At 34.7% G+C, this 25,673-nt stretch overlaps 2 protein-coding genes and 1 long non-coding RNA gene across 6 annotated transcripts; 1 reads left to right on the forward strand and 2 right to left on the reverse strand.

The window, feature by feature from the left end:
* Positions 1–4,044: 4,044 nt before the first annotated feature.
* Positions 4,045–5,187, forward strand: LOC140876394 (uncharacterized). Of its 2 annotated transcripts, none has more exons than XM_073280341.1 (3): positions 4,045–4,215; positions 4,286–4,551; positions 4,637–5,187. In XM_073280341.1, the coding sequence occupies exons 1-3, from the start codon at positions 4,069–4,071 to the stop codon at positions 4,962–4,964; spliced, it is 741 nt and encodes a 246-aa protein (XP_073136442.1). In that variant the 5' UTR covers positions 4,045–4,068; the 3' UTR covers positions 4,965–5,187. The 2 variants fall into 2 exon arrangements, with proteins under 2 accessions (XP_073136442.1, XP_073136444.1); XM_073280343.1 differs by having other exon boundaries at positions 4,295–4,551.
* A 10,934-nt stretch (positions 5,188–16,121) lies between these two features.
* Positions 16,122–17,434, reverse strand: LOC140861873 (uncharacterized). The gene is made up of 2 exons (XM_073264879.1): positions 16,365–17,434; positions 16,122–16,272 (listed from the first exon to the last, which is right to left on the reverse strand). Exons 1-2 carry the CDS (start codon positions 17,432–17,434, stop codon positions 16,260–16,262), a joined length of 1,083 nt encoding a protein of 360 aa, XP_073120980.1. The 3' UTR covers positions 16,122–16,259.
* A 3,012-nt stretch (positions 17,435–20,446) lies between these two features.
* Positions 20,447–23,346, reverse strand: LOC140875400 (uncharacterized). Of its 3 annotated transcripts, none has more exons than XR_012148432.1 (6): positions 22,987–23,346; positions 21,983–22,088; positions 21,797–21,873; positions 21,567–21,700; positions 21,103–21,317; positions 20,447–20,706 (listed from the first exon to the last, which is right to left on the reverse strand). It is a non-coding gene; the product is annotated as an uncharacterized lncRNA (long non-coding RNA). The 3 variants fall into 3 exon arrangements; XR_012148431.1 differs by adding an exon at positions 22,280–22,342 and having other exon boundaries at positions 21,567–21,873; XR_012148430.1 differs by having other exon boundaries at positions 21,567–21,873.
* Positions 23,347–25,673: the final 2,327 nt, after the last annotated feature.

Here is a 25,673-nt window from a genome sequence, read left to right on the forward strand (position 1 = left end):
TGTTGGCAAAATGCATAAAATTCATCACTGGTATATTCTCCTCCATTTTCAGTCCTCAAACACTTGATTTACTTGTCATAATCAAGTTCAATTTGTGCTTTGAAAACTTTGAAAACTTCAAAAACATCTGACTTCTTCTTGATTGGATACACCCAACATCTCCTAGAGAAATCATCAATAAACGAGATAAAATATCTCGCTTCTCCTAGGGATACCACCGGTGCTTGCCAAAAATCAGAATGAATCAGCTCCAATATGCCTTTGCTTTTGTCAGTAGACGTGCCAAACTTTAATCTGTGTTGTTTATTGGTAACACAATGCTCACAAAAGGGAAGAGTCACTTTTGTAAGCCCCGACAATAGCTTCCATTCTGAGAGAATCTTCATTCCTCGTTTTGACATATGTCCGAGCTTCCTATGCCACAACACTGTTGATTCTTCTCCCGAACCAATTGATGCAACAGCTAGTTCCGCCTCTTTGTGTGTTTCTCCCAAAAGTATATACAGATTAGCAGCAATCTTTTCCGCCTTCATAACCACAAGCGCGCCTTTCACAATCTTCATGATCCCATTCTCAACACGGGTTTTGCACCCAATATCATCCAACTTCCCCAAAGACAAAAGATTATTTGTCAGGCCCTTCACATGTCGTACCTCCTATACGTTGCGAATAGTACCATCAAACATTTTAATTTTGATGGTACCGACCCCAGCGATTTTTGAGGCATGATCATTTCCCATGAATACAGATCCTCCTGAGACTGGTTCATACTGATCGAACCATTTTCTCCTTGACGTCATGTGCCACGTCGCTCTTGAATCTATAATACATGCATCACATAATATGTATCTGCCTTCCGCAACTGTTGCTGCTTCGCTGAATAATATTTCACCACCGCCTGAAGTACTGGCCATATTTCCTTGAGATCCTTTTTCGATGCTCTTCGTACACTCTCTCTTGAAGTGCCCTCTACCGCCACATTTAAAACAGTAAATATTCTTCTTCTTACTTCTTGATTTTGATCTACCATATCTGTGGCTCCCACTGGAGTCACGCTCCGTCAATCTTCCTCTGGTCTTCGGTAAAGCCTCTTCTTGCTTCGATGTTGCCAACCTATCTTCCTTGTTTTTGCGACGACTCTTTTCTCCAAGAACCGCAGTTAAAACGTCATCAAAATGTAAATTATCTGAAAGAAAATTGTTGGTAACGTGGATGATGAGTTGATCATATGAATCTGGTAGACTCTGAAGTAGAAGCTCCGCACGTTTTTTTTCCTCTATTTTATGCCCCATAGAGTTGAGCCGGGAAAATAGAGTATTCAATGTGTTTATATGGTCGGTCATCGATGAGGATTCCGTCATCCGAAGAGTATAAAGCTTTCTCTTTAGGAAAATTTTATTGTGCAATGACTTGACCTCATACAGTTTTGCCAGAGTATCCCAAATAACTTTTGCACTTTTTATTTAGGAGATACTTGACAATACTTCATTCGCTATAGCCAAGTACAAATTGGCAACAACATTGTGATTCATCTCATTCCACTTTTGATCATCTGTGATGTCCGCCGGTCTATCTCCAATAGCTGCCAAACAACGCTCCTTTGTTAGAATTGTTTGCACCTTCAATTTTCACAACAAAAAATTGCTCCCATTGAACTTTTCTATCTCGTATTTTGCCGTCATCTTGACTACAATAATCATGCCTTATAAAATATTTAAAAAATCTTTTTTGATGTGGAAGATCAGTCAAAGCTGCAATCACAGAGCATACTCAGAATTTAAAGAAATTTTATGCCAATGCTCTAATACCACTTGTTGGTCCCAGGTGCGGCATCACGAGATAGAAAATATTGAAATTGAAGAATAAACTAGACACCAAGATTTATGTGGAAAATTTCCAAAAAATTATTAGGGTAAAAACCACGAGAAAGATCAAAAGATTCCACTATAATATTTCGAGAATTACAACCTCTCTGTGTGTTTTCAAATAGACACTCACTCTCTTAATACAGGAGAAAATCTATCTCACAAATATATATAAAAATACACTCAAATGTATTGAATGTTTTAAACTGAGGAAAAGAACTGAAGATGGGATGCTCTTCATTCCAAGAGAAGGCACCTATTTACAGGTGCAATTCCTTGGTTGTAAATGAAAAGGAAAATTCTCAATAGAATTTTTCTTCTCTGTTGTATGTACAAGTGTATCTGAATCAATCACTTCAATTTGCCACTTGCCCCATTTGAATTTTCAAACCAAACAGACCCCATCACCGTTGCTCTTCTATCATCGCCGTCAACCATCTCACGAACGGTGCGCAAGGATGACTGGCCGCTTGAGTAAGAGCATGTTGAAGGGTCAAGCTCGGGTCCAGGAGATAAAGGCGACGATTTCTAAGTGGTGAAGCCGTGAAGGTGAAAGTGATGGGTTCTGAGTGGTTAAGTCTTGAATGAGAGAGAGGTGGAGATGAAGGTGAGGGGCTAGATGATAGGAATTTTTGGGCCCAATTTTTGTTTAATTTTTTTTTAAAAAAAATAAATAAACCAGGTGGGTGGCACCTCAACTGGAGCCCATGGTTCTCCTGAACACTAGTGTGCAGGAGAACAAATCTCTATATATATAGAAGTAATATTTTTTTTTTGTCTATTAACTTGTTCATCATGTTTTGGTTTTGGTCCATTAATTTTTCAAAATTTTGTTTTGGTATACTAACTTTTAATTTTCAGTAATTTTGGTTCAACTGCATACGTGTCAGCTAGACATTGGCACACATCAGCATTTTCCGGGTGATGTGTGCCAATAACGTACTAGCTGACACATATGCAAAAATGCTGACGTGTGCCAATGTCTAGCTAACACGTATGCAGTTTGACCAAAATTACTGAAAATTAAAAGTTAGTGTACCAAAACCAAACATGGACAAATTAATGGACCAAAAAAATATTTTCTCTCTTTTTATATATACTAGCAACGATGCACACACATTTGCGTGTGAAAAATAATAACTACAATGTATATGAATTTTGATGCTTAATAGATTAGGTTAATTAGAAAAAAAAGAAAGAAATGAAATTGACAAAGAGAGTTATTAGGGATAGTGAGTAAGAAACATGAAGAAAACAAAAAATTAAAAGGAAGGGTATTTTAGATATATTGAAAAATAGACCATGACACCAAGTTAATTATTTTAATATGCCTACATTTAATAAATAGTAAAAGATATATATAGATACACACACAAATGATCATTAATTGTATGGTGCAAATGTAAAATAAATTAAACACAATTAACCAAACACAATAAATTGACCTCAATAAATTAAACACAAAATGAAGACAACATTAAATGAAGTATAATGACTAAAAAACACCATAAATCACCTTTTAAAAGGTAATATTAGAAAAATAAATTAATAAAACACAAATTATTAAAAATATAATAATCTAAAAAATCAAACACAATAAATTAAGAACTTAAACAAATTTAACACACTAAATAAATCAAACACAAACTCTTTTTAAAAGTAATATTAGAACAATGAATTAAACACAATATATTAAAAATAGTAATTACCTTGCATCAGAATTGAAAAATTATATGGCTCCGATATTTAGTTTTTCTTATTTATTACTCGTGTCTACTATTTAGGAAGAATACCGTCTCCCATTCTTACTAATTGAAACTGAAAGAAACCTAAAAAACGGAAGAAAGGGTGGAAAGTGTTGAAGAAAGAAAAGTAATAGATTTTGATTTTAAATTACATCTCAAGAAAATCAAGCGGCAGTGGCATTTGCTTTTAGATAAACAGTTTTTCACGAAAAGCTGTCTAGCTAGCATAAGAATATTGGAATGTATGGGCTTTAAGAAACCTTGAAATTATAATTTTGTAAAATGGTTTTAATTCACGAAAAGTATAAGAATATTGGAATGTATGGGGTTTAAGCAACCTTTGTTCCAAGCAATTCTAATTCTGGAAAATTGTGAGTGATTTGTATATCTTTCTCTTCTACATATTGCACAAGTACTTCAACCCTCAATTTTTAATTAGTATATTAACCTTGAAGAAAATGGCAGTTACACATGCTGATCTTGCTCCAACCGGGAAGAATAGTAATCTTGGCAGCAAGACTGGTGCATTCCTTATGGTTTTGTCATTATTATTGGGCTTGTTCTGCTTCATTATGTGTATTGTAGCGGAGACCACACGTTCGGAGGTACGTACCTAATTATATAATATATATATATTCCTGTAATTATATATTAATTGACATGATTCCTTATAAGTTTGATCAGGCGAAATGGACAGCTTCAAATGATGATGATATAAAAAGAAACAAATCCCAATGTGTTTACAGAAGTAGTGGGAAAATGCCTCTTATCTCAGCAGCTGTTGCATTTCTTGTCCTTGTAGTGGCTATGGTATTGCAACACACGTACCTATTAGTTGCAGTTAGTAAATCAGAGCCGCTACTAGAAATCACTTGGGATTTTCATTCCGATTTTGCCAAGACTTTCACATTGCAGGCTGGATTTTTCTTTACCACAACTTGGTAAGAAAATAAATTAAAACGTACGTACATACACCTCAAAATCATGGATCCAATTAATTATATATATATATATATTTACGTGCAGGATCTCATTTGCTGTGGCAGAAATTTTATTACTGATCGGGCTAAGCGTTGAGTCGGGTCACCTAAAGAACTGGGAAACTCCACGTCCTAATTGTGTAATCATTGAGCATGGTTTGTTCACGTCTGCTGGAGTATTTGGCCTACTGACAATGTTTCTGGGCAGTGGTCTATACGTTAGTGCATTGCGGGCAGAAAGGTGGTATCAAGAAAACAATCGTCGGCAGGTTTTGGAATCTTCGGTCATTTACGAAACTCCACGGCCTCGTCCTGGACCTGGAGGAGGAATCAGCGTTGCCAATGAGAATGAGAATCCTACGCCATCAAAATAGTCTTTACATTGCACCATTAATACTCGAGAAGCTAGCAGTCACTAGTAGAATTTCGGCCTTTTACTTCGCATATTAACTGAAGTTGTAGGTAGATAAGTACCGAAGTAGATGCACGTGAAGTAATAGAGTACTATTTTACTTCGCTTAATAGCCGAAGTCTTATCCATGAAATTACCGAAGTCTTTGGTTGGTTCACAGAGTCAAAACCGGTTCATGATTGGACCGGTTACGAAGTAAAAGCATGACTTTTACTTCGGCATTTTCATTATGTAATGAAGTAATATAATATCTATGACTTCGACATTTACGTTGACTAACGAAGTAAATACATGTCTTTTACTTCCGCCGTTTCATTAAGTGACGAAGTAATAGAACATTTATGACTTCGGTATTTACATTGACTGAGGAAGTAAAATCATTTCTTTTACTTCGACATTTTCATTATGTGACGAAGTAAATGTTCTATTTAACTTCACATGTTATGTAATTTGATGAAGTATAAACATGCTCTTTATTTCAACAGTTTCATTAAATGTCGAAGTAATAAAGTATGTATGGCTCCTCTCGAATATATATATGGCTTCAAATTTTACATTGACAGATGATGTAAAAATATATGTTTCAATAAATCAAAATGAAACAATTTTAATTAGATACAGTAACACCACAATATATATATATATTTCTGAAACATAAAATATACTGATTAGATTGATAAATTATCCATCCAAAAACTACGAACATCCGTAAATCTACAAGTACATCCATCAATCCACAAATCCACGAGTATTTCCACAAAAGTAAAAGTGTTCTAACAAGTATATCCAATAATTCACTAAGAAAAAACGCAGATTTTTCCCAACATGCATGACCAATTTAGGCACCTACATATGAGAAGACGAATTCGCTCCATTCACTTCTAACTTCATCAAATTGAGCTTGGTCGTAATATTGCTTCCAGATGGATCCTGAAACTGAAATATAAAAAATAAAATAGATCAAATTGAAATTCATGATCGAGGATACATATTTGTCGGTTCACAAATAAGGGTAACAACGACATATGCGGGTACTGATCACATGTCGTTGCAACAACTGATTAAATTAAAACATTACCAAATTGAAAACACGCTCTATCAAGGATACATATATATTTGCCTTTCCACAAACATATATATTTGCCTTTCCACAAATAAGTCCAATAGCTAGCTAAATCCAAGGGAAAACAATGACACTCAGTTGATGTTAACAATGCAGTGAACCATACAATTGAGGAAGAAGGTACAAACCCATCCAGCTATACAGTCCTCTACGACTCAAAAGATTTTTACACATGATAATTTGAGGGAGGAAAAAACAGCAATACAAGCAATCAATTATATATTCATCTGATCTGTAACAACATCATTCGACAAGAAATTTCAGAGTTTACAGTTAAAAACATATTGCTTCAATATCAGAAAGCCCATGTAGCGGTATAAAATTACAGAAGAAAAAAAAATCAGACAACCAAAAGGCTAAAAACATAATACATATACCTCACACACCCCTCGCTATGTCCAGGTTTGTTAGTGTCGCAGATGTTACATTTTAGGTTTTTTGCCCAATTAATGTTTCCACACCTGAGGAAACCAGGCACAAAGTTAATACTTTCAGTGTGCAAGAAACATGCATGCCAACACAAAAAACACAAAAAGAACCATCTTACTGCGAGAGTCAAAATTAGTTATTAGCCAAATCTTGTAGGCAATAATCCATTGCAGTACAAAATCTAACACTTGAATAATTATCAACAACAACAGAATCTGCAATCTATACTAATGTCAAATAAAAAACAAACACTTAATATATACATAAAAGAAAAGGAAATAACCAACAGCCATCACAAGATTTATAATCCTCCTGATGAAAATCATTACTTGAATGTTTGATCTAAGTTTCTGCAGAAGCTGAGAAAGAAGCCTGTGTAGTCTGCCGAATTGGACTTATATAGACAGTACATGCAACAAGGCAAAAACCGAATGCCAGATTCGTGAGCCGATAGTGTAAAAATCATATTTAATTCATTTCTCATTCAAAACTAGTTCTATAAATTGGAAATGAAAGCTACTCATTTTGCTACATTTCATCTTTTTAAAGACTTTCCAAATAAAATCATCTAATGGGTTTGAATCTATCTACAAGTACACACCTAAAACTCGGATATTCTGTTTTCCGCATATTGGAGCAAGTTCAGTAAAAAATTCATATAAAATTCATTTTACATCCGAATGAGTTATAACTGGTGGCATATCAAAGAAAACAAAATTATATACAAGTTTCATGTGAATTTGAACCTCGAAATATGCCCTGAACAATACCAGATTTCAAAATGACAGTAGGTGCAAGAAATTATTCTTCATATAGTGCAGTTTCACAAAAATGGGCATATCCCTTTAAATTTTAATTCAAATGACCTGTCTTGGCAGCACATATAATGGAGGGTTGTGGCCCAATTTTAGCCGCCGTCCCCCACCAATCTTGGCAGCATGCATAATGGAGGGTTGTGGGCCAAATTTTGTGTACAATAATGTTGTTAAATAGATGTATTCGTTCTTCACAATTCATATGTTTTTCTTTTCCAACAATTCACAGGCATTCAGGGGTGGTTTTGCTTTCTTCTGTCCTCGTCTGGAAATTCAATTTATTGAAGCAGTGGTGGTTTTGCTTTCTTGGTTATTCGTCTTCAAATTCAATTCAGAAGTAAGTGTTACGTTTCAAAATTAATTTTCGTATTTTGAGTTGAGAAAATTCATTGAAGCATTAGGTTATTTTTCATTTGAAATTGGCCATAAGATTTGGTTTCAGTTGATTGAATGAATTAAAAAAAGAAAAAAAAATTCGTTCAATTATGGGATCGTGATGAATAATATTTGCTATAAATTAATTTCTTTAACTGTGTTTCGAAATTATAATGATAAAGAAAAATAATATAATAGCAACTCCACACAAGATTTCCATCCGTGGTTTTGCATGCAAGACTTTTACTTTTTTTTTTTAATTTTTAATTTTTTAATTTTGTTTTTAATTGTTATAAAATAATAATTAATTGATAAATATTTTAATTCGTGTAGATAATTATGTATATTTATTTATTTAATTTGAATAATTAAATATTTAAATACGCAATTTAGTTATAATTAGATGTCTAATTTTTTATTTTATTTTTAATGTTTTGTCATTTATAGATTTTAATTTAATAATATGTGTTTATTGGTTTGCATAATATAATTGTCAGTAATTTTGTCAGGATGTTAACAAATCGAGGGCCAGTAGATCCCAGTGTGCTATATTTACAAGCAACACATATTTCGTCAACAGTTTCTACAGAAACAGTTGATGACATAGTTCGAGCCAAACGATCAGATAATTTGATTTGGAATTTATTTAATGTGAATGGATTGCACAGTCGTGTGATTGCATATTTAAATTACATGGGGATTTATGGTGTTTTGCTATGTGGGTCTCGAATTTATGATAATCATTTGATTACTGCTCTGGTTGAACGATGACGACGTGAAACACACACGTTCCATTTTAGATGTGGTGAAGCAACCATCACTTTACAGGATATTTCCATTATTTGGGGTCTGCCTATTGATGGTGAGCCTGTAACTGGTATGGATATTTCACACAATGTTGAAGAGTGGCAACATATATGTTTGGATTTGTTGGGATTTACGCCACTGACATCGCATTTCAAAGGTGGTCACTTATCGATGACCGCTTTATATGAGCATTGCACGGCTGCACTTGTCGATGATAATAGTCCAGAGATAGATGTCGTAAAATATACCCATTGTATAGCATTAATGATTATCGGAGGAATCATGCTTCCAGATTATCAAGGAGGATCTGTTAGACTGATTTTTTTGCAACTACTTTGGGATATTGATCGCATCAGATCTTACAGTTGGAGAAGTGCAGTTTTGGCATTTCTATATCGTGAGTTATGCAATGCCACACGTATAGGAAAAGCTATAATATCTGGGCCACTATTTATCCTACAGGTATAAAATTTTTTGTTAATCTATTATCACATTATAATAATTTTCTAATTTTATTTATTATTAATGACAGATATGGGCATGGAGCCGGAATTAAATTTGTTAACCCTGATCTGAAAGGCTTATCTCTTACCGTGCCTCAAAATGCAGGCGATGAGAATATTCCATTTGCTCCTTATGGTGCACGGTAATATTTAAAAATTATTATCATTGTATAAATTACAACTTCATTTTCTCATAATTTTAAAAATATTTTTTTTATTACAGGTGGTTAAATGTGTACAGTTACACTCATTCACCAACACACTCTGTTAGAATTATAAGAGATTGCTTTGATCGTATGACTAATGACGAGGTGTGTTATTGGTCTATTGAAACTTTACAACAATTAAATAAATTTATATTTATTAATTAAAATTGATATTTTTATTATGCAATTTAACTGGATAGTTTATAAAAAAAAAGATCCAGACATTAAAGTGATCATTGATGCATACGATAATAGAATATGGCGATGTGTTTTGTCCTCTAATTTGTTTTGAAATTGTGGAGATGCATCGTCCAAACCGGGTGCTGAGGCAATTCAAAATATGCCAGTCTATTCCAAGGCCTTCATTTGACAACGATGACCTACACAACATCAGTAGAATCGGTCATCGCAACACAAATTAGAGGGAACATCATAAAAATGCTATTATTAATTGGAATAGCAAATTGAATCATGTTGCCCGAGGCGATCGACATGGAAGAAGATCTAAGCAGACTGATGATGATTATTTTCCATGGTTTGAGCGCATTACTGTACTCATTATATCGCCTACAGTAACTGGACTTGGTTTTCGGCCATATCCCCACGATTTATATGTTGGCGAACAAAATAATATTCCACAAAATTTTAGTGCGCCATCTCCTGATTCGCATCAGTCATCATTGGGGTTTGTTCCTCCTCGGCCATCTGGTGGATTTGAAAATGCCGGACCATCTGGTGGGTTGTACGCAAGCTGGACCATCTGGTGGGTTGTATGCAGCTGGACCATCTGGTGGGTTGTACACTCCGGGGCCATCAGGTGGATTTGAAAATACTGGACCATCTGGTGGATTGTATACTGCAGGACCATCTGGTGGATTGTACAATACCGGACCATCCGGTGGGATGTACAGGGCAGGACCATCTGGTTCATATGTTGATGCTGGTTATCAGACTCCATTTTGGGAAAATATTCAAAGTTTTACAGATCTTCTTAATGCTAACTGGAAGCAACCTGTTCAACGTAATACTCTGGCTCCCGAGAGAAACGTTGTTTCACCTGTAATATTTCCTGGTTATTCAGATGAGCAACAAGAGAGGAGTGAAGAAATTGTCGATGTTCCCGTAGTGCGTAGAGGACAACGAAGACGTAGACCACCTGCTTGTGGAACCGGTGGTCATTTGTATAACTGTAATTGCCATGAAAAATCCTGATATATATTGTTGTTTTGTTATTTGATAAAATTTTTAATTTTCAGTTTAGAGTTAATATCTTTATGTTGGACATTTAAATAAATGTTATATGTTATTCCATGCAATTGTTTAATATTAATTATTACAAAATATATAAACGCATTCAAACCAACAATATTAAATATATTTCTTACTCAAATGCATACATTATGTTGGATCAAGTGTCAACCAAGTGGATTCTTTCTTGGGCTTATTATTGATTAATGAAATGGGCCAGAGTTTATTCTTGGATCTCGGTGGCCAAGGGAATCAAGTAAAAAGCAAAAGCCCGTTTATCAACATCAATCAAGAAAGCCCATCTACCATAAAGAATACCGTTGGAACTTCTTGAGCTTCAGTTTTCTTATAAGGAGCTGAGAGGCAAATCTCTAGAAGATATAGAACGGATTTGACTCTTGAGAGATTACAAATCAATCTAGAGAATCGACAAAGGAAGAACAGGGAAGAAATCTGGAATCTCAAATCAACAGAAGTGAATCACATATAGCCGAAGGATTGTGAGGAATTGTTAAAGCTCTATATTCCTTCTTCTCGTTAGTGATCAATTGTTATTAGGGATTGATTTTTCTGTAAACTTTGATCGAGGTTTTTCGTGGAATAATAAAGTGATTATCCTCCCCGTGGATGTAGGCTATGCAAATAGCTGAACCACGTAAATCTTGCGTATTGTTCTTATTTGATTTCTGGGTTGTGAATGATTGAATGCGCTGGTAGTGTTCTTGATTGAGTTCTACCAAGTTTTGGCTTTGGTTTTCAATTGCGAGCTGGTTATAATTCTATTCACAAGAAACAGGAACAAAGTGTTCAGATACAATTGAGTTGGTTCTTGAAGTTCAGTGATTCAAAGATTATAATCGTATTTGCTGTTGAATTTGATTGAATCTCATAACAGTGGCGCCGTCCATGGGAAATATAGACACTATGGGATCAATGAAATTCGACATCGAAAAGTTTACAGGCAAGAATGATTTTGCTCTGTGGAGAATCAAGATGAGAGCTATCTTGGTACAGCAAGGATGGGTTGAGGCATTCAAGGCAAAAGAAGAAATGTCGAGTTCTTTGGATGATAAGCAGAAGGATGAAATCCAGGACAAAGCACAGTGTGTTATTATCCTATGCTTAGGAGATAAGCCCTTGAGGGAGGTGTGTAGAGAAAAATCAGCAGCTGCTATGTGGATGAAATTAGAAAGCATATACATGACTAAATCACTAGACAATCGGTTGTACTTAAAGCAGAGATTGTATTCATTTAAGGTACAAGATGGTAAAAGTATTCAAGATCAGATTGATGACTTTATTAAGATCCTAGATGATCTGAAAAATGTGGAGGTCAAACTTGAGGAAGAGGATAAAGCCCTTATACTGCTAAATGCAATGCCAAAATCATATGAAAACTTCAAAGATGATATGCTCTATGGTAGAGAGCAAACAATTACTCTAGACGAAGTACAGTCAGCTATACAATCAAAAGAGCTGCAAAGAAAGCTGCAATCCAATGGAGAAACTCTGGGAGAAGGACTAACAGCTAGGGGCAGGCCTGAGAAGAGAAGCCAATACTCTAGCAAAAACAAGTCAAGATCCAAGAGTAGAACTAGGCTCAAGTGTTTCTTATGCCATAAGGAAGGACATTTTAAAAGAGATTGTCCTGATAATAAGAAGAAAAAACCCTATGACAGGAACAAAGAGCAAGCTGGAGAAGCTGCAATTGTCTCGGATGGGTTATGAACATGCTGAAGCTCTGATGATGGCAGAAAGTTGTATAAAAGGTGAATGGATCCTAGACTCAGGGTGCACTTTTCACATGTGCCCAATAAAATCTTGGTTTCAAGGACTAACAGAATCTGATCAAGGTATAGTGATGCTAGGAAATGATAAATCATGTAGGGTAAAGGGAATAGGGAGTATTACTTTACAGATGCATGATGGAGTGGAAAGAATGTTAACAGATGTTAGGTATGTTCCTGAACTAAAAAGGAACCTAATATCATTAGGCACTCTTGAATCCAGTGGCTGTTCATTCAGATGTGAAAATGGTATGATGAAAGTCTCCAAGGGATCACTGGTGGTAATGAAAGGAAAAAGGTTAAACTCCTTATATATCTTACAAGCAAAAACAGTGATTGGAGGTACTGCACTCATAGAAAAAAAACAAGACAAGTCCAAACTTTGGCATATGAGGCTCGGGCATGTTGGACAAAGAGGGCTAGAAGAGCTATCAAAGCAAGGACTGTTATGTGGAGATAAAGTTAAAGGAGTTGAATTATGTGATTACTGTATTCTAGGAAAAGCCAAGAGGGTATCATTTGGTCCAGGACAACACTCATCAACAAAACCTCTTGAATACAGACATGCTGATCTTTGGGGTCCTTCTAAAAACTCATACTCATGGGGGCAGCCGGTATTTCTTGTCAATTATTGATGACTACTCAAGAATGGTATGGACACATCTGTTGAAAACAAAAGATGAGACCACTGAGAAATTTAAGGAGTGGTTGCAACTTACTGAAACCCAATCAGGCATGAAGGTGAAATACTTAAGGACAGATAATGGGCTTGAGTTCCTCTCTACTGAATTCAAGAATATTTGTAAAGCTAGAGGTATAACCAGACACTTCACTGTGCCAAGGACACCACAACAGAATGGGATAGCAGAAAGGATGAATCGAACCCTATTAGAAAGGGTAAGGTGCTTAATACTAAATGCAGGACTTCCAAAAACATTCTGGGGTGAAGCTTTGGCAACAACAACCTTTCTTATAAACAGGTGCCCATCCATTGCTTTGAACCTAAAGACTCCTATGGAGATATGGAACAAGAAACCAGTAGATTACTCAAGACTAAAAGTATTTGGTTGCTTGGCTTATGCTTACATAAAACAAGGCAAGCTAGAACCAAGAGCCTTGAAGTGTATGTTCATTGGATATCCAGAAGAAGTGAAAGGCTATAAGGTCTGGAATTTAGAAAACACAGGCCTAGATGTTTCAATACAAGGGATGTAACATTTAATGAGTCAAGAATGGCCTATAACAACAATAATACTGATACACAAGGTATCCAGATGGATAATCAGGAGCTATAGGTTGAGGTGGAGCCTACTGGAATCAATAAAAACTCAGAATCTGAGCTAAGTACTGATCAACCTGAGGAGCAAGCTCAGGACAGGAACATTTCTACACAAACTGAAAATATCAGTAACTATAAGCTGGCTAGGGATAGACAAAGAAGAGAAATAAGGCCTCCTCAAAGATATGCTGAGGCAGAAATGATCTCCTATGCTCTAAATACAGCAGAAAAGGTGGAGTATTCTGAGCCTACATCATATGAAGAGGAAATGTCCAGCAAGGAGAAAAATCAGTGGCAAGATGCCATGAAAGAGGAATTAGAACCCTTATGAAAAATAACACCTGGCAACTGGTTGAAAAGAAGAAGGATGACAGAATACTTGGATGCAAATGGTTGTTCAAAATTAAAGAGGACACCACATCGGAAAAGAAAGTAAAGTTTAAGGCCAGACTAGTAGCTAAGGGGTATTCTCAGATTGAGGGATTAGACTTCAATGAAATTTTCTCTCCAGTTGTCAAGCATTCATCTATAAGGCTGATTCTGGCATTAGTCACTCAGTTGGATATGGAACTCGAACAACTAGACGTCAAGACAGCCTTCTTCCATGGGGATTTGGAAGAGAAAATTCTCATGGAACTTCCAAAGGGCTATCACCATAACAAAGCCAAGAATAAGGTGTGTTTATTAAAAAGATCTCTATATGGTCTCAAGCAAAGTCCTCGGCAGTGGTATAGGAAATTTGATGAGTTTATGGAGAAGATAAACTACATCAGGAGTAGTTATGACAGCTGCGTGTACTTTGACTCAGAAAACAGTCCCAATAGGAACATATCTTCTACTATATGTAGATGATATGCTAATTGCAAGTAGAGACAAAAGAGCAGTGACTGAACTAAAGGAGAAACTCAGCTCTAAATTTGACATGAAAGAATTGGGAGAGGCTAAAAAGATATTAGGAATGGAGATTGACAGAAACAGAGTTAAGGGATCTCTATGTCTGAATCAGGAAGCATATCTCAACAAAGTGCTAAGAAAATTCAATATGGATGAATCAAAGGCTACAACTACTCCTTTAGGACAGCACTTAAAGTTGTCTGCCCATCAATCTCCAAGTAGTGAACAAGAAAGGCAAGATATGATGGATTCCTTATGCTAATGGAGTTGGAAGCATTATGTATGGTATGGTGTGTACTCGGCCAGACCTTGCACATGCCATTAGTGTGGTTTCAAGGTTTATGTCAAATCCTGGTAGAGCTCATTGGGAGGCATTAAAGTGGATCATGAGATACCTAAAAGGCACATCAAACATTGGACTTATGTTTAACAGGCAAGAAGATGAAACAATACCAATTGAAGGGTATGTTGACTCGGATTATGCAGAAAACATAGACTCAAGGAAGTCACTCACTGGGTTTATATTTACTGCTTATGGGACAGCAGTAAGTTGGAAGTCCATGCTTCAATCGGTGGTAGCATTATCTACTACAGAGGCTGAATATATAGTTGTGACAGAGGCTATAAAAGAAGCAATATGGCTGAAAGGATTTTGAATGAACTTGGCATGAAGCAAGAGACAGTGACTGTTAACTGTGATAGCCAAAGTGCTATACATTTATCAAAGCATCAAGTATTCCATGAGAGGTCTAAACATATTGATGTAAAGCTTCATTTTGTCAGGGATGTCATTGCAAAAGAGGAGGTGAAACTCCTGAAAATAAAGACTGAAGAAAATCCAGCCGATGCTTTGACCAAAGCACTACCTCAACTGAAGTTCAAGCTTTGTCTTGACTTAGTTGGAGTGGTGGAAAGAACTTAATCTCAGATTGAAGAATGGGAGGTAATCAACTTGTTGTCAAGGTGGAGATTGTTGGATCAAGTGTCAACCAAGTGGATTCTTTCTTGGGCTTATTATTGATTAATGAAATGAGCCAGAGTTTATTCTTGGATCTCGGTGGCCAAGGGAATCAAGTAAAAAGCAAAAGCCCGTTTATCAACATCAATCAAGAAAGCCCATCTACCATAAAGAATGCCGTTGGAACTTCTTGAGCTTCAGTTTTCTTATAAAGAGCTGAGAGGCAAATCTCTAGAAGATATAGAACGGATTTGACTCTTGAGAGATTACAGTTCAATCTAGAGAATCGACAAAGGAAGAACAGGGAAGAAATCTGGAATCCCAAATCAACAGAAGTGAATCACATATAGCCGAAGGATTGTGAGAAATTGTTAAAGCTCTTTATTCCTTCTTCTCGTTAGTGATCAATTGTTATTAGGGATTGATTTTTTTGTAAACTTTGATCGAGGTTTTCCGTGGAATAATAAAGTGATTATCCTCCCCGTGGATGTAGGCTATGCAAATAGCTGAACCACGTAAATCTTGCGTATTGTTCTTATTTGATTTCTGGGTTGTGAATGATTGAATGCGCTGGTAGTGTTCTGATTGAGTTCTACCAAGTTTTGGCTTTGGTTTTCAATTGCGAGCTGGTTATAATTTTATTCACAAGAAACAGGAACAAAGTGTTTAGATACAATTGAGTTGGTTCTTGAAGTTCAGTGGTTCAAAGATTATAATCGTATTTGCTGTTGAATTTGATTGAATCTCATAACACATTATTTAACTAAAACTAACAAACACATGTTTTATTGAAACATTTTTTGTTGTAGACTGTCTTCATCTGCATACCACGTTCATTCGATGTTCCTGATATACAAAATATATAAAATATATTTTATGTAGAATATAATTCATAAGAAATTATGAAAGCGACAAATTAAAATTTTCAAAACTTTTACCTGTTCGTTCTTCGTTGTTGTCTCTCTCTCGCTACCGGCCTGTCCATCTCGTTTCTCAGTCGAGTCGTTGTATCCCTACCTGCTCTTCTTCTTTCACGTCTAACCGGGTTGTGTTGCAACTCAAAGGTAGGTCTATCCCAATATCGTTCATCTGCAAGAGGTTCAAATCTTCCTTCATATGCTGCGAGGTACTCAGATATATTATACCATGACTGCACAAGTGTTGTAGGATCTAACGAGTGCCATTTAGCGGTGCAAATAGCATGAGAACACGGGATGCCGAAAATTGTCCATTTACCACATGAACAATCATTAGTTGATATTCTCACCACTTGCATGTGTTGGCTGCGACTTGGCCTTCCTCCGGTCGCAACCTGAGCAATTTGCGTTCGTACATCATATTTGACAACACGATGTTCACTAGATTTTCTCGCCCATTCCTCATATTTTCGACATGCATAATCCGACCACAGTTGATTTTCCTCAATCATACGTTGACCTTTTGTCACACGTTCAATGAAGTACTGCACGCATCTGAGAAGGGTCAAGTGTACTATTGCAGATATAGGCAGTCTACGAGCTCCTTTTAACACACTGTTTAAGCACTCGGACATGTTGGTCGTCATCACTCCACGACGCCAACCTCCATCATGGGCCATACTCCATTTTTCCTTCGATATTCCAGCCAAGTATCTGTGTGCCAAAATACTTATGTTCTTGATTGCCTCCATTGTTGCATCAAACTTACAAATCTGATGTTGTTTTCCTGCTTCCCAACATAAATCTTTCAAATGCACGTCTTTAAATTTGGCATTAAAATTTGAGCACACATGTCTCAAACAAAAACGATGCACACCATGTGGAGGTTTAAAATATGGAAGATCTTCAACTGCTCGAACAATTCTCTTATGCCTATCAGAAATTAGGCACACACCATTTTCACCACAAATAACATGCCGACCAACATTCTCCAAAAACCATTTCCAAGAATTATATGTTTCTTCATCCACAATTGCGAATGCCAGCGGTAGCACTTGATTATTCGCATCCAGAGTGACAGCGATCAACATTTTATGTTTGTACTTTGTGTACAAATGTGTACCGTCGACACTAATGATTTTTCGACAATGTATAAATCCATCAGTACACGGCTTGAACGCCCAAAAACAATAGTTCAATGTTTTTATTTCTTCATTGTTTCTGATATGCTTCCAGTCGACAATTGTTCCAGGATTATATTTGCATATATAATGTCGAAATCCATCAGTGCATATATTTCGGTAGCAGTTGCACAGAACTCTCCCATGTACCATAAACAATTTTCACTGCGCGTTTCAAACTCCGCCACGCCTTCATATACGAGATTTGATATCCATATTTATCTTTCACACTCTCTATTATATATTTAATCTCGTACGAAGGATCACATCGTACAATACCCAATAACGTATTTGCAACCATATCGCTATTCAAGTTATGATGGTCTATGCCGATGTTGGTAGATATGCATGTATGAGGCCCACCATATCTGGTTATTTTCCAATAACCTGCTTTATCTTTAAAAGATGCTCGAAGACCCCAACGACATCTGAAGGTAGATGAATCATTTTTGCATTGTATTTTCCACAAAATGTGTGTGCTCTCAACGACACGATACTCACGCCTGGAAATTCTAACTGAATAATCTTTTACAGATGCAATCAGATCTTTCTTATCCTTAAAAACCATGTTTACACATAGTTCTCCTCTCTCCTCGTTATAGTATCTTGTTCGCATGTCAGGAGGTACGCCAATAGAATCAGGAGTCTCTTCTCCGAAATATGTATTGAAAAAAGATGGCATATCAGAATTGCTAGAAAGGAATGGAACAACTTGCCTCTGTAATGTTTGACGAGGTGGTGGACGAGATGACGTTCCCTCATCAATATTTGCATGAATATTCACATGTTCATCATCATTCACATCTCCAACATCGTCATCAGATTCTTCCTCAGACTCTCCGTATGACATCTCTGGTTCTGTATCGCTTCTTAGAACATCTTCGTTTTCACTCCTAGGATCATCAACACGTGGTGCGAAATTTGGATTTTCTGAATTTCAATTTGCTGCACCAACATTTTGTTCCCAACCACGTGTCGTATGTGGCCAACATGCAGGATCAGCTTCGGATGTGCCAGCGATATATTGATCCCATGATTCACTTTCGGGATACAAACACATGTTGGTCATTCCTTCAGTGACGTGTAAAATATTTGGTTCTTGGTGCACATGATCAACCTGATGGTCAATTTCATTGGCTTCGACGTACAAATGCAATATATGTATATTGGGAGATTGCATCATAAACTCCAGAGTGTTATCATCAACAAGATTGACTTGAATTTCATGCCAAGATGAATTCTCCATGAATGAATATTTCGTTGACAACTTGAGAGTAAAATTCAATGGATCAATCATCAACATTTGATGCACAACTTCAACCAACTCGAACAGAGGAATAGATCGTAATACTCGCATCGGTCTAGTATAAGGAATACTATGCATGACCGATCCATTCTCCACAATAACATGACCACCAAAATATAAAAAAATATCAATGTTTTCCATTTCAATATGAATTTTGAGATATAAAAATGAAAAACAAAACTCACAATTGCCCGTAAAGAAAATAGAATGAATCAAGGAAATATTTCTTAAGAGTTGAATGATATTGCCGGATTCTCATGTTCTCATTATATAGCCAATATGATTCCGCGTGCATTAATTATTTACGCGTAAACATTATTTTTTCCGCGTGAATTAAATTTTCACGCGTATTCTGAAATTGTAAGTTAACATTTATTTTTCCGTGTTAATGCATTTCAATATAAAAGTAAAGGGAACATGAATTAAAATTTTCACGTGTATTCTGAAATTGTAAGTTAACATTTATTTTTCCGTGTTAATGCATTTTAATATAAAAGTAAAGGAAACATAATATGTATTTAATGCGCATGGAGGCATTTCAATATAAAAGTAAAGGGAACATAATATGTATGTTAGTGCGCATGCATCCAAAAAACAAAAATGGGTGGATGGGTGAGTGTCGTGGGGCACGCCAACATGGCAGCGGACGCTGCCTACATGGCAACCGTCCGCTGTCAGACAGCGGACGGTTGCCATGTGGCTTCTTGGACAAATTAAGAGCGGACGCTAGAATAAAATATTCTAGCGTCCGCTGTTTCTGACAGAGTTTCACCGTATATATAAAATTTTTCATGTTTGACATTATTTTTGAAATTGATTTTTTATTTTACAGTAAATTTAATAAAAACCCTTCCATCATCATTAACTATCTATACTATTTATTAATTTTGATACTTAATTTACAGAAATATCCTTCTCAAATTAAAATTAAAAAAATTTCGGATTTTTATATTACGGTTTTTTAGTAGTTTGATTTCTATTATAAAATAGGGTATATTTGTGAAAATTTTCTTTTGTGAGGTGTATAATAATAATTTTATTTTGATTAATTTTTTTTTTTGTGACATAAAATATAGTAAAGAAATATTTAATGTGTAAGCGAGATCCACAACTGTTTTAATATTAATATTTATCATATATTAAAAAACATAGGGTCCAAATGCACTACAAAAAAAGTTTGAGTTTAGCCACGGCCAAAACCGTGGCTAAAACCGTGGGTAAACACGGTTAAATCAATTTACCCACGGTTTTAGCCACGGTTTAATCCATCGTTGTTAAATTTAGCCACGGTATAAAATCGTGGCTAAATTTAACCACGGTTTTATACAAAATCGTGGCTAATTTAGCCACGGTTTTTAAAAACAATTGTTAATTTAGCCACGGTGGATTAAAAAATCGTGGTTAAATTAGCCACGGTTTTAAAAAACCGTGGTTAAAATTACCACGGCTATAAAAAAAACCGTGGTTAATTTAGCCACGGTTTGAAATTAAACCGTGGCTAAGTTAGCCATGAATTAAAAAAACCGTGGCTAAAGTTAGCCACGGAAATAAAAAAAATCGTGGCTAATCTAAATTTGCCACAGAAGATCAAATGCATAAAAACTAATGTCTATATGTATCAAAGATAAAAATATCTAAAGTTAGTTATATCACAAAGAACAATAGCTAAGAAACATTACTCAGCAGTAAAACTGAGCCAATTGATATATAATCCAGGACTAAACTATTCGTACAACACAATTTAAATCAAAAACTCTGAATAAATTTACAAGAGACATGAACATGTTTAATAATTACTTTGATTGAACCAAGTACCTGTAAGCCAACAACACCACCAGAGAAACTTCCCATTGTGCGTCCTCCACATACATAGGTGCTGCAAGGGAAAAAAATGTGAATAAAGCATACAATAAAATTACTGAAAAGGAAATATTGTATCAAGATTTGGAAATTACGCATCCATAAACAGTTCAACATCACAAAACCCATATTATTAGAGGATACTATCCAGAAATGTTGTTTTCATGGGGTGATCGTAATTATTTTAAATTTACAGAGCATAAACATTACTGCAATTTTAATAGTAATAAGTTGCTCAAAATGCATAAACATTGGCATAAATGCACCTTCCATCTGTTACCATGCCTAAATGTGAATGTTTACATTTCTTTTGGCTTACCATTTAAAACTCTCCTATTAGATGATTAAAAAAAATCACTCCCAGATTTGAGTCCAAACAGAGGAAAGACTAATCATAATGCAACATGCTTACCCATGGCTACAGGATAGTCAAAGTTCTCAGCAGCAGGTTTACAATATGCACAGTACGGGCAACAGTTTCACAATGTTGATGCAAGCTAGAACAATATATCAAAGAAGGCAACGAGCGTGTATGCAACAATCCAAATAGCAGCTCCAAGTAACAAGCTCAGTGCATCATTGAAGCCCATAAATCATGTCCGCCAAAAATTAACACTACTATACCACCTGAGTGACCAATAAAACAATTCAAGAAAAATAAGAAACAGATGAAAGGCAGTCATAATCAATTCATTTTCACTCTAAGAAGCTAAGGAACCAGAGCAAGAAAATAAAACAGAAAACCGATTGGAGCTATGTTCTTTATCTGTTGTCGCCTCACTTGATTCTTTATTAATACAAAAGAAATATCTCCACGTTATGGTTTGAACTGAAATGAATACTTTAAAGAACTGAACAAATTGAGAACTCCAATACCTGTGTCCGATGCAAGGAACACGAATGCCTGTTCTTTTTCATGCTCTCCACAAATTCATATGGCGTTAGACCATGAGAATACAGAACATCACAAACCATCAACATATCATAGAGAAGTGATGGGAGAGAGAAATCTGATAAAGACACTTAAAATCAAGAAAAGGAAGAAGGAAAAGCTAAAAACTAAGATCGGCATGCTTGAACCACGATCACAATAAATTATAACCCACCCTTTCATATGCATCCTTGACGTCACGAGCAGCATCATCAATTGCTCCACCAAATTGGGGAACAATTGTCAACAAACCTGTTTTACAATCAAGATGACACCACTCATTAAAAATGTCACAAACTTAAGCATCGCCGTGTTATTCACTTCATATCACGTAGAAAAAACATTAGACATTTTGACCAACCTGAAACGTAACTCGGCAAAACCAACCGTCAGATACCAAACAGATTTGTGACTTTTCACAACAAATGGAGGAAGAAACTTGTATCACATAAGACGAACAGTGAACACTAAACAAAATAAAAAACAGAAAAAAAATTAATTTCTCAATTTAAAATTAAAAAAAAAAAAGAGAGAAGAGAACATGGATCCGCCATCAACTTCTAAATTGGGTCTCCCAAAATAAAAGGAATAAATGAAACAACTCGCAAGGTAATTTTCCCAACCAGAAGTGATTTTATATTTGACCAAGCACACTCACCAATTAAATGCTAATCGCTTTCCATTCACAATTTCCCCATTTCGAAGTGTTATGCTATCTAACCTACGAATACAAATCACAGGCACTCAATTTTTTGCTAAGCAGATTCAAAGTCACAAAGACAACGGTTTTTTAAAAACCGTTGTATTTGACCTTAAAAAAACGCACAATTTAATCAGCAACATCCAAAAATAAAAAATAAAAAAATAAGCAGCAACTAAAATTCGGAAATCTCAATTTAATATTCTGGAAATTTGAAATTATGCTCCAACAAATTCTGAAAAATATGAAATACCTCAAACATGTTAACCATCTAAACAAAAAACCCATCAGCTACCAATCTTACTAAAATTTCCCAACTTTGCATTTTGATATCACACATTGGCACCATAAATCCTAATAATGCTATTTTAGGCTTCTAAAGTATTAACTTATCCAATATCAACATTATGCACAATTATGACTGTTCCGAAATTTGCCAATAAATTCTGAAAATATATGAAAATTCAGTAATATCTAAACATCTAAATATCCATTTATTTAAAACTAAAATTCAAAAATCCTAATTAAATAAATCTGAACTTATAAATTTTATTTTATTTTTTACTAAGCAACTTTCGAATTTAATTCCAAATAAATTCAAAAAAATTAACGATACCTCGCAAGAGGTTACACTACTATTACAAGGTAAAAATAAAAAAACTAACCAAGATTCGAGTGGAAATTTAAAGAGGATCGTGACAGGGAAATCGAGAAGCTTGGTCGTGCCAGACCGAGCTGAAGCCTTGCGATTCCAACTATAATCGAGATCTCCAAGAACTAAGAAACCTTCTTCGGATGACGATATCCTTCTCCGATGACGCACGAAAGTGGCGAGAAAATCGAAGGGAGAAGAGGGCCGGGAATCTTGTTGGATGATTTTGGACAAATATCACCTTTCCAGCTTCATCAGATGGTTCTCCGGGGTACATGGCGGCGAATCGACGGATGAAGACGGGGGATCGACGGAGGACGGCGACGAGAAGGGTTTGGAGAGAAAGGGTCATCGCGATATTGTTGTATACGTGTTTGGGGAGAGAGATTATGCACAAGTGTTGATAATATTATATATATATATTATAATATATTTAATTAATTATTAATCAATTAATAACTAATAATTAATTAATAATTATAATTATAATTAATTATTAAAATATATAAGTTTAAATAGCCATTAGATAAAATAACCACAATTTCTCAAAACTCGAGGCAAAAATAATCACTATTTTTAAAAAACATTTTTGGATAAACCGTGACTATTATAATATTTAAATAAAAAAAATTTGATTAATACAAAAAAATTAAATATTTTTATTAAGTAATTATGATAATATGTATATGTCAATGATGTATTTTTTTAAAACCGTGGCTAAATCAATGATTTTTTTGTAGTGATTAGTGTAAACAACGAAAACGTGTTTTAAATTTTTGTTTTGAGGCTACATAAATTTCGCAAATGTCATATCCTTAATACAGAACATCTCAAAAACATGTACGACACCACTAACATTTATATACATCGCAGTTTACTTATATAATCCAAGAATTATCAAAAATAGTTCCAGCAATCGAACTAAAGTTTTCAAAATTTTATTTTTCACATCATCACATCCGATTAATGTATTTCTATAATATTTATTTTATATCTTTCAAATTTTGATATTTTAATTTTTTTTTAAAAAAAATACTTCTGCAATTTATTTGACGTAAATAAATATTTTAATCTAACATATATATAATTATTTTAATTATGCTAAATTATCTAATAATTAACATTCGTGTGAAAAATGTGAACTTAACATTATCTCGTAAAAGAATGTTGACGTTTTTTAAATATGATAGAAAAGAATAAATAATTGAGGATATATATCATGTAATTAATTAATAATTAACCACGATTTTATTAAAACCGTGGCTAAATTTAGCGACGATTTTGTAAAAACCGTGGATAATTTTAACCACGGTTTTATTTTAACCGTGGCTAAAAATAGCCACGGTTTTTTAACCGTGGTTACTTAAATAACCACAGTTGTGGAAAAACCGTGGCTAATAAAACGGTGGGTATTTAACCACGGTTTCTAAAAACCGTGGTTTAAATTGCCACGGTTTTAAAAAACCGTGGTTAATTTAACCACGGTTTTTTTTCAAACCGTGGATAATTTTAACCACGGTTTTTTTTAAACTGTGGTTACTTAGCCACAGTTTGAAACAACCGTGGCTAAATAACCACGGTTTTTAAAAACCGTGACTATTATTAGCTACGATTTAAATAAAACCGTGGTTATTTAACCACGGTTTTTTAAAACCGTTGTTGTGGCTATTATTAGCTACGATTTAAATAAAACCGTGGTTATTTAACCACGGTTTTTTAAAACCGTTGTTAAATAGCCACGGTTTTGAAAATCGTGGTTAATTAACCACGGTTTTAATAAACCGTGGCAAATGTAACCACGGTTTTAAAAAATCGGGGCTAAATCATTGATTTTTTTGTAGTGATGCCACATACCTATTATATTAACGCACTTATTTCACTCACATTCCTCTTTCACTCACATTCATTTTAACATTAATCTTATTAATTATGGTTCTCACTATCCACTTATTCATCTTTGTTTTTATTTTACCTTAAATAAATAATTTTTGATTTTATTTGTAATAATATTTAAAATAAATAATTTAATTAATTTTTAAATATATTTATTACTTAAAATAATATTTGTTATTTTTAATGTAAAATATGTGTTCTCTTTTTTAAAAAAAATGGTAAACAGATTTGTTTTTAAAAATTAAAGTGCATTACACAACAAAAAAAAAATTGCAATGGAAGAGCCGGAGAGGACCGCGTAATGCCAGCCACTCCCACGCCCTTTTGTGGCGCGCGCTTAATTGAATGGATTTTGTGTGTCAAAATCAATCTGAAACCAGTCGATTCGAAAAATATTAAGTTAGTGTTGGATATTTTTGGATTCGGGTCAAATCGAGTTTACCCGTTAGCTAACTCCAAAAAATTAATCGGGTTGGGTTCGGGTTCAACCCGAGTTGACCCGATATGACTCGAAATTATTTTCTTATTATTTTTTTATATAAAATTAAGAAAGATTTACTACAGTTTTATACATTGTATGTTTGAAAAAAAAAAATTGTATTTCATTTAATTTTTATTTTGTATAATTTTTTATTTTTGTAGTAAGTAAGTATATTTTAAATTTTCTACAACTAGACTTTTAAATTTAAATTAGAAATCTCTATAAGTTTATGTTTTTGTTATTAAGTGATTTAAATTAAATATTAATATTATTATTTTATGTTTTGATTTTTTAATTTAATTATTTTGTTAAAAAATAAAAAATAA

Source organism: Henckelia pumila, chromosome 1, assembly GCF_033568475.1.
Source record: "Henckelia pumila isolate YLH828 chromosome 1, ASM3356847v2, whole genome shotgun sequence".
NCBI classification, from domain to species: Eukaryota; Viridiplantae; Streptophyta; class Magnoliopsida; order Lamiales; family Gesneriaceae; genus Henckelia; species Henckelia pumila.